This window comes from Manis pentadactyla, chromosome X (assembly GCF_030020395.1).
Source record: "Manis pentadactyla isolate mManPen7 chromosome X, mManPen7.hap1, whole genome shotgun sequence".
NCBI classification, from domain to species: domain Eukaryota; kingdom Metazoa; phylum Chordata; class Mammalia; order Pholidota; family Manidae; genus Manis; species Manis pentadactyla.
In genome coordinates, this window is record NC_080038.1 from 25,433,841 (window position 1) to 25,452,175 (window position 18,335).

At 37.7% G+C, this 18,335-nt stretch overlaps 1 protein-coding gene across 7 annotated transcripts in view; it reads right to left on the minus strand.

The window, feature by feature from the left end:
- The window catches only part of DMD (dystrophin), a 2,193,636-nt gene that overhangs the window by 315,299 nt on the left and 1,860,002 nt on the right, over positions 1-18,335 (minus strand). For all 7 annotated transcript variants that reach the window (XM_036917975.2, XM_057495970.1, XM_057495969.1 and 4 more), the window contains one exon: positions 7,240-7,386. In XM_036917975.2, the coding sequence (XP_036773870.2) occupies positions 7,240-7,386 (147 nt within the window). The remainder of the gene's footprint in view (positions 1-7,239; positions 7,387-18,335) is intronic.

An 18,335-nucleotide genomic window follows, 5' to 3' on the forward strand; every position in this document is an offset into this window, starting at 1 on the left:
TAACCATTCTAAATATATATGCACCCAACACAGGAGCACCAGCATATGTGAAACAAATACTAACAGAACTAAAGGGGGATATAGACTGCAATGCAGTCATTCTAGGAGACTTCAACACACCACTCACCCCAAAGGATAGATCCACTGGGCAGAAAATAAGTAAGGACACGGAAGCACTGAACAACACAGTAGAGCAGATGGACCTAATAGACATCTATAGAACTCTACATCCAAAAGCAGCGGGATATACATTCTTCTCATGTGCACATGGAACATTCTCCAGAATAGACCACATACTAGGCCACAAAAAGAGCCTCAGAAAATTCCAAAAGATTGAAATCCTACCAACCAACTTTTCAGACCACAAAGGCATAAAACTAGAAATAAACTGTACAAAGAAAGCAAAGAGGCTCACGAACACATGGAGGCTTAACAACACGCTCCTAAATAATCAATGGATCAATGACCAAATCAAAATGGAGATCCAGCAATATATGGAAACAAATGACAACAACAACACTAAGCCCCAACTTCTGTGGGACACAGCAAAAGCAGTCTTAAGAGGAAAGTATATAGCAATCCAAGCATATTTAAAAAAGGAAGAGCAATCCCAAATGAATGGTCTAATGTCACAATTATCGAAATTGGAAAAAGAAGAACAGATGAGGCCTAAGGTCAGCAGAAGGAGGGACATAATAAAGATCAGAGAAGAAATAAATAAAATTGAGAAGAATAAAACAATAGCAAAAATCAATGAAACCAAGAGCTGGTTCTTCGAGAAAATAAACAAAATAGATAAGCCTCTAGCCAGACTTATTAAGAAGAAAAGAGAGTCAACACAAATCAACAGTATCAGAAACGAGAAAGGAAAAATCACGACGGACCCCACGGAAATGCAAAGAATTATTGGAGAATACTATGAAAACCTATATGCTAACAAGCTGGGAAACCTAGGAGAAATGGACAACTTCCTAGAAAAATATAACCTTCCAAGATTGACCCAGGAAGAAACAGAAAATCTAAACAGACCAATTACCAGCAACGAAATTGAAGAGGTAATCAAAAAACTACCAAAGAACAAAACCCCCGGGCCAGATGGATTTACCTCGGAATTTTATCAGACATACAGGGAAGACATAATACCCATTCTCCTTAAAGTTTTCCAAAAAATAGAGGAGGAGGGGATACTCCCAAACTCATTCTATGAAGCTAACATCACCCTAATACCAAAACCAGGCAAAGACCCCACCAAAAAAGAAAACTACAGACCAATATCCCTGATAAACGTAGATGCAAAAATACTCAACAAAATATTAGCAAACCGAATTCAAAAATACATCAAAAGGATCATACACCATGACCAAGTGGGATTCATTCCAGGGATGCAAGGATGGTACAACATTCGAAAGTCCATCAACATCATCCACCACATCAACAAAAAGAAAGACAAAAACCACATGATCATCTCCATAGATGCTGAAAAAGCATTTGACAAAGTTCAACATCCATTCATGTTAAAAACTCTCAGCAAAATGGGAATAGAGGGCAAGTACCTCAACATAATAAAGGCCATCTATGAAAAACCCACAGCCAACATTATATTGAACAGCGAGAAGCTGAAAGCATTTCCTCTGAGATCGGGAACTAGACAGGGATGCCCACTCTCTCCACTGTTATTTAACATAGTACTGGAGGTCCTAGCCACGGCAATCAGACAAAATAAAGAAATACAAGGAATCCAGATTGGTAAAGAAGAAGTTAAACTGTCACTATTTGCAGATGACATGATACTGTACATAAAAAACCCTAAAGACTCCACCCCAAAACTACTAGAACTGATATCGGAATACAGCAAAGTTGCAGGATACAAAATCAACACACAGAAATCTGTGGCTTTCCTATATACTAACAATGAACCAACAGAGAGAGAAATCAGGAAAACAACTCCATTCACAATTGCATCAAAAAAAATAAAATACCTAGGAATAAACCTAACCAAAGAAGTGAAAGACTTATACTCTGAAAACTACAAGTCACTCTTAAGAGAAATTAAAGGGGACACTAACAGATGGAAACTCATCCCATGCTCGTGGCTAGGAAGAATTAATATCGTTAAAATGGCCATCCTGCCCAAAGCAATATACAGATTTGATGCAATCCCTATGAAACTACCAGCAACATTCTTCAATGAACTGGAACAAATAATTCAAAAATTCATATGGAAACACCAAAGACCCCGAATAGCCAAAGCAATCCTGAGAAAGAAGAATAAAGTAGGGGGGATCTCACTCCCCAACTTCAAGCTCTACTATAAAGCCATAGTAATCAAGACAATTTGGTACTGGCACAAGAGCAGAGCCACAGACCAATGGAACAGACTAGAGAATCCAGACATTAACCCAGACATATATGGTCAATTAATATTTGATAAAGGAGCCATGGACATACAATGGCGAAATGACAGTCTCTTCAACAGGTGGTGCTGGCAAAACTGGACAGCTACATGTAGGAGAATGAAACTGGACCATTGTCTAACCCCATATACAAAAGTAAACTCAAAATGGATCAAAGACCTGAATGTAAGCCATGAAACCATTAAACTCTTGGAAGAAAACATAGGCACAAACCTCTTAGACATAAACATGAGTGACCTCTTCTTGAACATATCTCCCCGGGCAAGGAAAGCCACAGTAAAAATGAACAAGTGGGACTATATTAAGCTGAAAAGCTTCTGTACAGCAAAAGACACCATCAATAGAACAAGAAGGATCCCTACAGTATGGGAGAATATATTTGAAAATGACACATCCGATAAAGGCTTGACGTCCAGAATATATAAGGAGCTCTCACGCCTCAACAAACAAAAAACAAATAACCCAATTAAAAAATGGGCAGAGGAACTGAACAGACAGTTCTCCAAAAAAGAAATACAGATGGCCAACAGACACATGAAAAGATGCTCCACATCGCTAATTATCAGAGAAATGCAAATTAAAACTACAATGAGGTATCACCTCACACCAGTAAGGATGGCTGCCATCCAAAAGACAAACAACAACAAATGTTGGCGAGGCTGTGGAGAAAGGGGAACCCTCCTACACTGCTGGTGGGAATGTAAGTTAGTTCAACCATTGTGGAAAGCAGTATGGAGGTACATCAAAATGCTCAAAACAGACTTACCATTTGACCCAGGAATTCCACTCCTAGGAATTTACCCTAAGAATGCAGCAATCAAGTTTGAGAAAGACAGATGCACCCCTATGTTTATTGCAGCACTATTTACAATAGCCAAGAATTGGAAGCAACCTAAATGTCCATCAGTAGATGAATGGATAAAGAAGATGTGGTACATATACACAATGGAATACTACTCAGCTATAAGAAAAGGGCAAATCCAATCATTTGCAGCAACATGGATGGAGCTGGAGGGTATTATGCTCAGTGAAACAAGCCAAGCGGAGAAAGAGAAATACCAAATGATTTCACTTATCTGTGGAATATAAGAACAAAGGAAAAACTGAAGGAACAAAACAGCAGCAGAATCACAGAACTCAAGAATGGACTAACAGGTACCAAAGGGAAAGGGACTGGGGAGGATGGGTGGGTAGGGAGGGATAAGGGGGGGAGAAGTAGGGGGGTATTAAGATTAACATGCATGGGGGGGTAGGAGAAAAGGGAGGGCTGTACAACACAGAGAAGGCAAGTAGTGATTCTACAACATTTTGCTATGCTGAAGGACAGTGACTGTAAAGGGGTTTATAGGGGAGACCTGGTATAGGGGAGAGCCTAGTAAACATAATATTCGTCATGTAAGTGTAGATTAGTGATAGCAAAAAAAAAAAAAAAAAAAAAAGGGCAGTTCCTGTGTGGTAACCTCCAACGAGTTCTACACAAGGGTATAAAGGGCATATAAAAGTGTAGGCAAAGGGTCTGTTTGTGTTTATACAGAGGATCAAAGCCTAATTGGGCTACCCCGAAAATGAACTAAGATACGATATGAAAAAGAACTTCCAACATCTGCACCCTCTGGAAGACTCATGCCAGAAGATGATCATCAAAAAACCCCAACAAAGATCCACGCACTGCTACAGCTGTAGATGCACTCATCCCACCAGTTCCTGGACCTGCCATGGGAATGAGGAAGGAGATATCTAAGCTGGCCTGTGCATACAGTAAAACAACAAAATTGGACTGGATCTATACTGTTGGAACTCAACCAAGAATTTGGAGAAGTACAAATTGTAGCGCTCCAAAGTCTTACAACTACAAACTATTTATTGTTAAAAGAACATATGGCATGTGAACAGTCCCCAGGAATGGGTTGTTTTAATTTGTCTGATTTCTCTCAGACTGTTCAAGTTCATTTGGACAATATCCACCATATCATAGATAAGTTTTCACAAATGCCTAAGGTGCCTAACTGGTTTTCTTGGTTTCACTGCAGATGGCTGGTAATTACAGATATGCTTTGGTTATGTAACTATACTCCTATTATGTTAATGTGTGTGTGCAATTTAAGTAGTAGCTTAAAACCTATACATGCTGAAGTTACTCTACAAGAAGATATATCAAAGAAATAATCAATCTTCCCATGTTTTCTTCCGCCTGCTACTTCTATAGCTTTTCTCCTTCCTTCCTAATTACAACCCTTAAATAGAATTCGTGCCTCATATCAAATTTACCGAGTATCATAATTCTTCCAAGTGGTAAAGATACCTCAAGACAAATGCTGGGCATAGAAGCCACAGGGCATAAATATGCAAAGAAGTAAAAAGCTAACTTTTTCAAACAATAAGGCTTCTCTCTCACTTACCAACTTCACATTTCCCTGTATGGCCCCGGAAGATGACTGGTTAGCCAGAGACGGGTAAGATTCCTCAAGGGAGGAACAACCTAAGACAGGCACAGTCGCAGGGGGGCCATCAGGTGAGAAATTGGGGATCAACAGAGGTGAGGCTTAGAACCTCACCCCCCCGTTCTGAGAGAAATCTTCTGCATACGTGGATGTTTTATTGCCCTGGTCTAGCTTGGATTAACACATAGTCTACAGGCACACACCTGATCATCTACATTTGCTCTCTTACAACACTAAACTATGTTTTCTACCTTTATCTTGTATCTACCTACCACTTCAGCATTTTATTAAAAATAATAATAATAAAGAGAGAAATGTGGTATCCACATATAAATCAAGTATAAAAACCAAATGAGTATTCATATTTGAACTGACTGTTTATAGTTCATAATGCATGAGCAAAACCGAAAGTTTCTGTGATGACTGCCCTTGTACTGTTCACTATGTAACTTATTCATTATGTAAGAATTTGTTCTACATGTAAAAACTTGTTTGTTATGCCTCAGCAGATTGGAGACTGACAAAAATTAGGCTTGGGGTGGAATAATGATTGTGCATTGAGCATTGACTCCCCTATACAGAATTTTATTGTCGTTAACAAGCATTTGATCAATAAATATGAGAGATGCCCTCACAAAAAAAAAAAAAAAAAAAAAAAAAAGGACAGACTTCCAATGGTAAAATAAATTAGTAACCGGGATGTAATGTATAGCATAAGGAATATAGTCAAGATATTGTAACAGCCTGGTAGGGTGATAGCTGGAACCTAGAATTATGTATATAAATGTTCTACCACTGTGTTGTACACTTGAAACTCATGTAATGTAATACTGTGTGTCAACTACCCTTCAATAAAAAATAATTATTAAAAAAAAAAAAAAAAAAAAAAAAAAAAAAAAAAAAAAAAAAAAAAGAAATCTCATACCACATTCTGAGAGAAATTTTAAGATATAATTCAAGAGTGCTTGAATGGAACAAATGTGACCCTTCATTTTCCTTGGACATTTATTACCTTCCTTAGTTATGCTTAAAATGAAAAACATACTAAGGATGAAACTGATAAGTTTTTAATAGTACTGAACTGCTATGGAGAAAATAGACAAAGAAAGGCATGTACTCGCTTAACTATATTGTCTTGCTGAGTCAATGTCACTTATAACCATCTATAATACAAATATTTCAAGACTACCCATCACAGCAAGAATTAAATTATATGAGATCTCAAGAGGTCTTGAATTTGGAACTTGTCTTTATTAACAATCTAGCAATTCTTGAACATGACTTTCGATCACACCCCTAAATGGACTGCTGATAGGAAAAGTAATCTGGCCTATCATTATTTTTCTTATTAAAACACAAAAACAAATATTTTTAAAAGCCAGTTTCCTCTGTGTCCTCAGAGCATACTCTCTGCATCCTATGAAACTGGAAAAGGAGAGAAAATAATTCTCTAATTCTATGGTTAAGCCAGTTTTAGGGTTTGGGGGTATAGGGCAGTGTCCTTCACAGAGGAAACATAGAGACCCACCTCCACTGTTACATTTTCTGAGTTCTCATTTATGAGCCATGTACTGTATTAACAACTCCACCCAAATTACTTCACTTAATAGTACAGCAAGCATGTTAGAGATGAGGAAACAGACAGGTCAGGTGACTTAAGGTCACTCAGTAAGCCTGATTGTACAACCTGTATGCTCTAACAGTAATAATTGTAACTGCAATCATACTAAGAGCTGGAATTTATACAGTGTTTACAATGTAGCCAGTATTGTTCCAAGCACTTTCCATGTATTTTGACTTACTCATCCTAATAACAAACCAATATTTTGGAAACATTTAATATCCCCATTTTATGCAGATGAAAGACTGAGAGAAACATTTGAAAACGTGCACAAGCTCCCACAGCTAGCAAGTGTGACCTTGAGCACGCTTACATTCCCGTATTTATTATGCAAACTGATGAAGACTTCCGTGTGTTGCTTTGTGATAGGACATTCTTTCTTTAAAAGATTTTAGACTGTATCTTACCCATGTCTTTTGTTTAAATTCGGACTCCAAAAGGAAAGATGTTTTAAGCATCCAAGCAATACCAGTACAAAGTAAACTGCGTGCCCCTAATTTAATTCTTCCACCACAATCCAGCACTATGTTTCATGTTTATTGTAAGGAATTATAAAGTCTAACTTTAAGCTATTTATGGAAATTAATATTAATAGGTTTGAAAACATGTATATAGGGACTTATTAAATAATATAAAATACCCTACACTCACAAAATATCATGACTATCACATGCAGAAATTACTTCTATTGTCCCTGACAACGAGCTTTATCTGTCTATTCTCTCATTGTAACAAGGATCTGCAATGCTCATGAAGGGCCTACCTGCAGAAGCTTCCATCTGGTGTTCAGGTCTTCCAGAGTGCTGAGGTTATATGGTGAAAGCTGAATGCCCAGTGTGGTGAGTTGGCGAGCAAGGTCATTGACGTAGCCTACATTTTCTTTAAGAGGTGCAATTTCTCCTCGAAGTGCCTGTGTGAAAAAAGTCAAGGGCAAATTGGAAGATGAGAACATATAAAGCAAAGGAACAGACACGTGGGAAGTGCAAGATATCTTACTCTATTTGGGCTGCAACACCAGTAACTTTTGCTCTGTTACGGTGGTATTGCAACAATGAACATTTGTGAATGGGTGAACAATGTTTAGTGAGCCCTTCTTAGGTACGTAGTCCTGCGATGAGCTCTATCCACACATAAACTACATGATTTTATTCCTTATGAGGTTGGTACTTGGAAAAATCTCATTTTACAGGTGAGAAAACAAACTCAGCGAGGTTAAACCATGCCCAAGGTCCCAGGGTCAAAACTGAGGAATCCGGGATACATACCCAGGTTTGCCTGCCTCCAGAGTGCATATTCTTAACTAGTACCTTACACACCTCTCCAAAGAAAGTCTGGACTGACAAAGCAACAGGAAAAACACAGTGCTGCTAGATTCTAAATTCCACTCATCTCACAACCAGAAACGGATCCTTTTTTAAATAAATAAAAAGATATATTCAATCATAAAATATTGCATTCATACTTTGCATCAGCTACAGAATAAATGGATTCATTTAGAGATGAGGGCATTTTGTCAAGTCCTAAGAATGACTTCCTGGTCTCCAGGTATTTTAGTCCTTGCAGCAATGATTTAAGAAGGCTCTCATGGGGCTTCTCAGCTGTCTCTGAAGCACTAGAGTGGGATTCTCTGATGCAATGCATCATGACAATCTGTTGAGTAGAAGCACTCTATGCAGATATGGGGAGGATATTACCATGCATCATATCTACCCTATTGAAATGACATTTATGGATCTTTAACATGATGCATGATGTCCAAATGTTCCAATGAGCAGTTTCTAAGGGACAAATTCCCTCACTTAGAACAGTTTGCTTAATGTAATCTCTGTGCACAAGGACGGCATCACATCCTTGGCTATCCGTGATGTTTTGATTTGCTTGATCTGGGCAGGTGTTATGTCTCTGGTTCACTATGTTGATAAAATCATTGTTTACTCTGACATCATCTATAACCCTCCAGTTCCCTCCCACTCCAAATGGAAGGAGCCAGTATGTGCATTCTAAACAAGAATAGCATTATTCTCTCAAATCAACCTGAATATCAAACATGGTATTATATAGAGTATAAGACTCTTACATAGTTCTCAGATAATATAAGACATAGTGATATCATTCTGTTGCATGTATAGTCTTTCCCAAGTGGTCATTAAACTATTAAAGAACCATGGGGTTTCTGGTGAAAACATTCTGGAACTAGACAGTGATGATGGTGGCACAACCTTATAAATATACTAAACACCACTGAATTATACATTTTGGGTGAATTCTACGCTATGTGAATTATATATAGAAACAAACAAAAACAAATAAAAAGAAAAACCGTTCGGACTGAACACACCCATGCAAAAAAATCATTTCTGATGTATTCCTCTTTATTGAACTTCATGTCAGTGGAATGCCCTACGAATTTGTCTGAAACTAAGAATATTTTTATAGGAATTGATGGTAAATAACTAGTATTCTATTTCCTTATAGTAAATACATGGATTAAAAGAATGAGGATAAGTGCCCATGGTGAGAGATGGTTAAAATCCATCAATGTGAATTCATATCTCCAAAAGGAAATGATCCATAATTACTTTGTTTGGCATAATAGAAAGGTAAGAAAACTGATTTCTTAAATGTCAAAGGGGAAACCTGGATAAGGACACAATTACAAAATGGAACCATGGTTTCTGGATGATAACATGTGTTTCCACTAACCACTAATGAATGCCGTGTTAGTGGGAACTGTAAAAAAGAAAAATAAGTATTTTTGAATTGAGTGTGGAAAGGACAACTGTAAAATATTAGGAAAGCAATCTGAAAAACTTGGATTCTATATTCAGAATGCTTCCCATGTTTCCTGATGGACTTTGTCAATATTAGAGCAACTGGAACTGGAAATCAAAAGTTTGCACTATCAATGGGACAGATGGAAAACTAATCAGTGATTCTACATGGAAAGAGAAAGCCTCCACAATAATAAAATGTTGGTGATGATTTTAAGATTGAATAAAATGTTTAAGACATATTTTTTATAATTTCTTGATTTAACTGACTTTTTCAATTAACTGTTGAATTCTAGGTTGTAATTGAGTTGGAATAGAGGGCATCACTTACATGTTTTGACAACTACTATTTTACTGCTGCTGCTACTGCTACTAGTATTATCATTAATTAAGGAAAGAAAAAAAACATGTTTAACTTAATCTGAACCACTAAATTCTGGTTAAGTAGTAGGTATGATTGGGAGTCCATCAGTTGGTAAAGAGGTAAGTTGGTGCAAAGGTTCACTAGGCCTCACCAGACTGAAGAACTTTAGCCAGCATCGTGAGGACAGAGAAAAGGAAAGAACTGGTGGTAGAAAAGAAGAAGTGGGAAAAAAAAAGCAGGAGAATGTCCAAGTCAGTTTTCCCCCTTGGCCTTTGACCTAGGTTCTGGCAGCAGCCTCCTACCACCTGAGGATGGCTCACTACTGTCGGGTGTCAATGCCTACAACTGTATATTACATGAAACATGACTCCCAAACGTGGACGCACAGGATGTATGTAAAGAGTGAATACAGGTATCATGCCCTTTAAGTGGATGTAACATTGGGTTTTGTACTCTTTCAAATATTACAGCTTTTAGTATTGCACAAATAAATTCATGTTTAAGTTATTAAACATTGAACATAGAATGTCAAAAAGTACAGTTAACTCTGAACAGTATGATGTGCTATTTAAATGCTACCAGAATTTCATTAGATTTTATTCTCATTTGGAAGCAGTAAGTGAGAAAACATTGAAGGGAGCCATTATACTGTGGGTTTTCTTTGAATCACTTAAACATCTGGAATACGTTCTCCATGAACGAGCAAACCAAGTCTAATTTTATTATGACTAGTTTCATGTAGGCAGAATTTTCACTTCATTAAATGTTGTCTGATTATAGATATTAAAGTACTGATTTAGAATGATATATAAGTCTGATATGTCAAGTTTTTCTTCTTTTTATGAAATTAAATTGCCTGCCAGACCTTTGCTTATCCTTATGTAGTTACAGATTTGTTCAAATATAGATTTAGAATTCTAGTCATCAACCACATTGCAACGAAAGCAAGGAATTGTCTGTTAATAAGTGAATGCTATTTCTGAGGGAGCAGTTTTGACTTAATAGTTAAGGGACCATTCTGCAAGTGTCAGAGGTCAATCTGGAAGGCTGGGAAGCTTGAGTTGAAAGATGTCTAGTTAAGGGCCTCCAAATCCTCTGTGAAATGTGACGTAGCAGACCTGGCGAAGACTCAGTGTGAGAGGAATGGGCACTGAATGAAAACATGAGTTAAGACTATGTGGGAATATTTGAATTCACTGTGATAGAGACTGTGGGAGGGATTTGACCTAAGAAACTAGGGAGGTTGCCAGACAGGGTTGAGGGCCCATTTGACGCTGATGATCCAAATTTTTTAGCAGAACCAATCTGCCCAATTTTCTTTCTCCAACCGTGTTCCCTGTAGGCATGGAGAAAACAGTTGATCCTCGTTGGCAGTTCTATCAGGTAGCTGTGGCACAAACACTTACCAACAAGACAGTTTCAATTGTAGCTGGAATGTGATTGAAAAACAGCCCGTGGAATCTACACTGGATTAGGTGGGAAGTGAAGCAAGATGAGGCTCGTAGCTAGGGGTCAATGATGGAAGGCCAGGACAGTCCAAGAAAGGCCACAGAAGGAGTAGCTGCACAAGCAAGAGAGAAGGAAAGGAGGCTCTGCATTGCTTGAGTGAGCTCTGCCATTTGTGAGTTTATTTATAACTTACGTGATGTGATATATATGTCACACATATATAGAGTGTTTTGCTTATATATTAATGGTGCTACTGAGAGCCTGGAAAACTTCCTTTCTTCGGGATGTTAAACATTCTTCCTGAACTCTGAACTTCCTAATTCATAGAGGTCCTATCTCACTTAACCAGAATTCAAAATTAGTAGGGTCTGATGATGAAATGCCATTCTAGGACTGTATATACTGCACAGAGAAATTTACATTACAAATACTACCTTCAAAATAAAGTAGTGACTAACTGCATTTCTGAGGGGAAGGAAATGGAAATCATATCCTGCAAATATAGCTCTTTAGTACTGGTATTAGGGCTCCTACATGTGGTTCTGGGAAGGCCTCAGGGAACCGAGCGGCCCAGAATTTGGAGGCAGGTACAGACCAGCTGTGTTCTGCAGCTTCTGCATTTCTGGACAGGAATATCATCTTGATGGGAGCGAGTGCCTGCCCCTAAGGGCCAAGAGAGTCAGCAACCATATCCGGCTTTGCCCAGAGGATGAGAAGCCCACTGGAGCCTCTAAAATTCCTGGTGGTTGGTTGGAAATGAGCTACTCAAATGTAGTTGGACCAGTAACAAAGAAACACAGATGAGAGGTAGGCCAGCCTTTCACGAACTGCATCAGGTTTGGAGACTTCTACTGTGATCTGTAATCCTTGGCTCTTTACTCGATTGCTTCCCTGCCTGGTGTGGTGCCCAGGATGTAGGTTCAGCTTTTGTCTCAGATATCTACTGTGTTAGACGCAGAGTCCGAGTGCTCTTAGAAGAAGGGGAGTGAGAGAAGCAGGAAGACAGAACAAGAAAGCTCAGTAAGGACATGGTCTCAGCTGGAGGCCTCCATCGGCCTGATCCCACGCGGAGCTCTGGAGCACATGTTATACCATAGTTGGATCCATCTTGAGACAAAAGGGTTGTCCTTTTCTACCCCAATGTCAATCACTTATTGGCCACTAGCTCTCCCCTGGTGGTCTCAGGGAAAAAAGGGTGCTATAACTTCCCAAGCAAGGTAGCTTCCTTTTGTCCGAGGGAAGTTTTCTCAGAAACTATTTAACTATGAGTCTTTAGCAGCCAACACTGAGTTGCTGGGGAATGAGTGTGTCCCAATCTAATGAAAGAATCAGCCTGGGGTGCCAAGAGCTTCCACTACATAGACTAACTTCTTCCAGTTGCCCAATCTTTACCTTGGAATTTGGATGTCAGATAATTTTTTTTTTTTTTGCAAGCGGCTACTTATGTGAATGCTCATTACTAACTTTATGAGGCTATCCTCTATGTTTCCCACAAAACCGAGACATGCCAGTGTTTCCATAAAATCAAGTCTTTCATTACTGCCAAATACCGAGAGAGCGTGTGGAGCTAAGATACAAAGGTAGTTTGCAGACTGAATAAGTGCATCCCTCTGCCTTGTGTTTTTATGGAAAATGATCTCTGGTTTCTCTTTAGTATCACTTTTGCCTCTGGTAGACACATTGCTGACAATAAAGTATGCCACTGAAACATGTACTCTTTTTTAATAGAGACAGGTCTGCATTCCACCTCAGCATCAGTTTTTATTGTGGTAGCTTGAAGGCAAGATATTATGCTGTTCCTTTTCATTGTCTTCCTTGCATTCAGTTTTCTGGGCAATTCTTGTATGTTTTCATATTTGGGCATGATCACTTTTGATAAGCAAACTTGAATAACGACATAAATAATGAGACAGACTCACAACCAATGACTTAGATGTAGCATGATCAGAATGACTTAGGGTAGGTTAAATTAAAACACACACACACACACACACACACACATTTTTAGGAAAACAATGTGAAGTTCATAGGCATGAAGGAATCTGGTGCTTTTACTTCGCAACCAATTATTGGTAATTATATTTTAAGCATGGTTTCCCCTCAGAGTCACCGCACTTCCAAATTTGTGGGACTAAAAGAATAGCAATTAACTGCTGTGTTTTTTCCATAAAGAATCCTCGTTTATATGAAAAATGATCTCTACTTTCTCTTTGTATTATTGAAAGAGAATGCATATCCAAACACAACACCATAAATTACTTTTTTAACATTTTCTCCTTTGCATCCATCACAATTCTTCATCTTGCAGTACATGGCTTCATTATGAAGCTTAGAATCCTAACATCCTTAAAATAAAAGCTGAATTACAGCTTTACCACACTAATAGTGTCCATTTTCTTTCTTTTTTATGCAGTCACGTCATTTTGCCTCCACAAATACAAACTGGAAATGAGGGACATGGCACAATTGATCACAAAGGACAGGCTTTTACTTACAAGAACAAGTTGTACACATCTTAGTTACTTTAATTTCCTTGGAAACTTCTTTCTATAATCCTAACTCTCACTGCTAATTATTTCCCCTTTATAGAAAAAAGAAGCAAACCGAAACACTGAAGAAACAAAAACATGTCAAGCTTTCCATAGCTTTCTAATGAAACAATTAAAACAAATAAAGAAGCAGTTCATGAGTACTTTGCAGAGGCTACACGCAAAACAGACATAATTAAAACAAAAAGGTCTCTAATGAGCATAAATAACTCATTTACACAGGCCATGTTTTTAGGCTGCCAAGGAAAGAGAAGAAATGCCAATATTTTCTTTCCAAGAAATTTTAATTACATGTGACAAAACATCAAGCAAAATGGCAGTTAATGAAATCTATTTACTTATTTTAAAATAAGTAATAATCCATAAACCATGAAAAACATCAACCACATATCAAGGACATTGATATTCCAATTCAGGGGTTATGTTAGGCAGATTAAGTTTTACATTTAGTAGTTTTTTTGAATTTGTAAACATTTCTGCCAGTCTGAAATGTTCATGGTCTGTGCCTACATTTGTCACTGCCACTGTCCGTGACAAGAGGTGCTGTCTGCTCTCACCTTCCCCTACAAGGCTTAAAACCCATCTGAGTAAAGCAGTGATTCTCAAATAACAGGATATCATGATCACACGGAGGGCTTGTTAACACAGAAATTGCTGGGTGCCACCTCATTGTCTTTGATTCAGTAGGTCCAGGCTGGGCTTAAGAAGTTGACATTTTTAGCAAGAACTTAAAAGATGCTGGGTTCCTAGAACTCATCAAGCTTATTCTTGACTTAGACCCTTCGTGCATGCTTTTCCCACAGCCTGGAGTACTACGTTTGCATTCTGCCCAGCTGGCTTCTATTCATATACTTCAGATCTCAAATAATGCAACCATGAAAGTGAGCCCATCCCTGGTTACCCAATCTAAAGAAAGCTTCTCCTTTTTTCTCCCTCTCAGCACTGACCACAATTTGTAAGCCCATATTTATTTGTTATTTATTAATTCATTGTCTGTGTCTTCCCAAGATCCTAATCTTCATTAAGGCAATTCTATATTTTTTTTTACCAGATATGCCTGCACCTAGTACATGATAATCCCTCATTACATTTTTATTAAAGAATAAACAGTCAAGAGAATTAGGTCTTTTTGCATTACTTAGTAATAATTGAGACCAATAGCTATTCTCAAATTGGTTTATAAACAGTTTCCTACAGAATCTGACACTGAATTCCTAAATATAAGAAGAGAAGTCTGCTTATTTCCTTCAGGTTCCATATCTGAATTCTTTAGATCTATTACAGGACTTAATTTATGTTGGAGCATGTGCTGATTTCTGAAGAATCTCTAACCCTCTGAGTAAGAACATAAGATTCCAGTTTTTGGTACCAACCAGGGAGTTTCTGTACAAATGGAGTAAGTGGGGAAAAAAGGGAGAGTAATCTGTTTAAGAAAAATATGTTCTGCTCCTGGTGATTCAACTTGGGGTGACCTCCTGGAGGGCATTTTGGCAAGACTGAATAAAAGCATTAAAAATATTGATATTGGGAAAGATGAGAAGACGACATAACAGGGTCTCTATGTAGAGTTGTATAATGGCTTGGCCAACAGGACGAAGGTGGATGAAGTCCAACCCGGGCTCTACAACTGAACTGGGGAGTCTTGACCCAGGGCTGGATATCTCTTTGAAGAGGGAGGTATTTTTTTTTTTGCTATTTTGCCCAATGAAGAGGCTCTCGCAGGGACTGAGATTATAGATTATTCTGGGGTTGAGATTATCAATGACCTCTCTCTCTTTCCACCTCTGTCTCTCTTTCCTGCCTCTCTCTCATTTTGAGGGTTTTCTACTAAAGAAAAAGTTCATTTGCAAATATCTTCCATGCATTTCCTCTTGTGTAAAAGGAATAATAACATGGACACACCAGGGCTGTTGTAAAGATGAATGAGAAGGTTGAGTCTATTTCTCCTTCTTTCACTCCACCCACAACCAGTTAGGCATATTGTCAGACAACATGGGGAATATAAAGTCACACAAGGTCCCACTCAGTCTAGTTCAGGGAGACTCTGCAAAGTAGTGGGTAATAAGTTCTTCCGTGAGAGAGCCCCCGACTAAGATCCGTTTTGGGTAGCTGCATCTTTGGAGTCACCTTCTGATACCACCCCGGAGGGAAACCTGTCTTCCCTCATTCCTCTATCATGGAGCTTTCTAAGGTCTCCTTGAATTAGACATTGGGATGTAGGTACATGAAAGTGATAAAGGAAGAGGAAGCAGGGTGGGAGAAGGAAAGATATTTGCCCAGAGCTTGGGCAAAGTGTTAGAGGTAGGAAAGTTTAATGTGTTTGGGGAAGAGCAAAACAGTCTTTAATAAGTCGAAGCATGTAGTACAGGGAGGTTGTGGAAGACAAATCATGGGTGTTTACTTGGAGCAAGGCTGTAGTGGGTTTGAATGGGCTGGCCTTTGCAATGCAGAAAATGAAAGTTTCTGTAAATGAGGAATGGCATTTTCTCAGCAACTGTTAGACTTAATTGCTACTCACTTGAAAACACTTATTTTATAGGCACTATGTACTAGTATATATGTACTATGTGTACATCCACTATGCATTGGGAAAATGGAGCTCTCAATGCTCACAGTCATTAGCAGAGAGAGACAATTTAGTGGGTTATTTAAAAAAAACAATGCAATCATGCTATAAGAAGCTGTGTGATGGGGTTTGGAAAGTGCAGAGAAGGGTACAAGGCAGGTTAGGAGAGACACCCTGAGTAGATAAGGTGGCTGAAATCATCTGCGGAGGGGAGGAGAGAAGGCACATTCACCTGTGCATGGTATGTTCAATCGGAAAACCTCAAGCAGATTGATGTGAGCTTGTGGTCATTTTGGAAAGGAGAAAAAGAGTGAGAAAGGGTGTTTTGGAGATTTGGGCAAGAAGTAACAATGCCAGAAACAGGACGGTAGCAAATGGGAGCAAATTGTAGAATAATTTTTAAAGGTCTTACGTTATCTGAAAGAGAGCATTTTGTCCTGTACTTTTATGCATTTATTCACCCATTCCAAAAAATATTATTTAGTACCTATTATATGCCAGGTAGTGTTCCAGTCACTAGAGATACAGCAGCGCACAAAATAGGCCAAGTTCCTATGGAAGCAGCCAAAATCTAACAGGTATAATTTCATTTAAATGATGATTGTTATTATATAGGCTCATAAAGAAACAAATTCCAAGCCAAAATGTATCCATAGCTATAAAATGCCATATTTTTGACAAAGAAAATGCAGGACAAAGTATGGTATTATATAAAGCAGTTCCCAAGAGATTCTTTTTTTCCATTGAAACAAATTAAGCTATCTCTTTGTGCATAAATAATGATTATTAGAGGATTCCAGGGTTTTGAGTTACCTGTACAATATGCTACACCTAGTTTGCTTTATACTGGGCACATTTTTAAAATTTTAGTTCTATGGGGAAGGTACTCTTTATGGAAAGAAAATGGAATTTTGCTGATTTGGTTTTCTATTCAGTGTATTGTTATCAACTTAGAAATACTAAAACAGAACTGAATCAGAGATGAATATAAATTTTCCAAGAGCTGAGATAAAAATAATTAAATGGAAGAGGGCTGGAAAGGATTATAGAACACCCTTCGATATCCACTTTTATTTTCAGGTTATTGTAGCTCCTGAATTTAATAAATGTTTTCAGTCATTCCAAAATACTTTTCTTTCTTACAAATGGAACAACAAAAGAACAAGATAATCAACTACTTAACGTCCCATGAATGAACATAAATGGATTTCTTTACTAAAATCTATGCAACATGTTTTAAAAATTAGATTGGCAAATCTTTTATAATGGTTCATCTTCATTTCATCATATACTTGGGCTGAAAAGAAAGTCTTAATATACTTAATTTCAAGCAATGTTGGCCCTCCATACCTATCAGTGGTCATTATTTTTATCTCAGTGCACATATGTGTGAGTGTGAGAGATCTAGCTTCTTAACTAGAGCCAAGAGTTTACTTAGTTTTTCTTTTTTTTCCCCATCATATATTGAGGACTTTTACTTTCAAGATATTCCTTTGATTTTTCTGATCACATCTTAAGGTAAGATCTAAATTCATATCCTGTTATGTTCTCTTATGACAAGTGCTATCATGATAATGTCCACTTAAGTACATGTGAATGATGAATAAATTACTACTTAGACAAATGTGTCTAAGAGTCAAGTTGTCTCATCAATGTACTTAAATGATATTTCAAAAAAAAAATCAAAGTCATTGGCCAAATATACCCTTTAAAAAAAGTGATTAGTATTCCACTAACTAAGATATGCTGTAATAGTAATAGATATTTTTTCTTTTTCAAAAAAGAGGTATGACTTAGTATCCTCAAAACTCTGTGGTAGTAATGTTGTATCGATTATCTAAAGGAGAATACTATTCCAGTTGAAAAAAAGGGTTTAAAATCTTTACAAAAAATCTTTTCACTAAGAATTCAAGATGTTTTTGAAAGTCAAGGTGGGTCAGATTTCACTAAGACCCATTTTGCAGATGACACTCAACCCACACACCCCCACTCCCCTGCAATTTTAACACTGAGACAACCTTGAAAACATCTTCTTTCAACCTTTATAACAGAATGTCAGGGTAGTTCCAAAGGTAGTATTTTGTTCACTGTGTAAGCCAAAGGATCATTGGAATTTATGCTCATTTATTTAGCTAATATTTCTTTAAACTTATGTTTTAT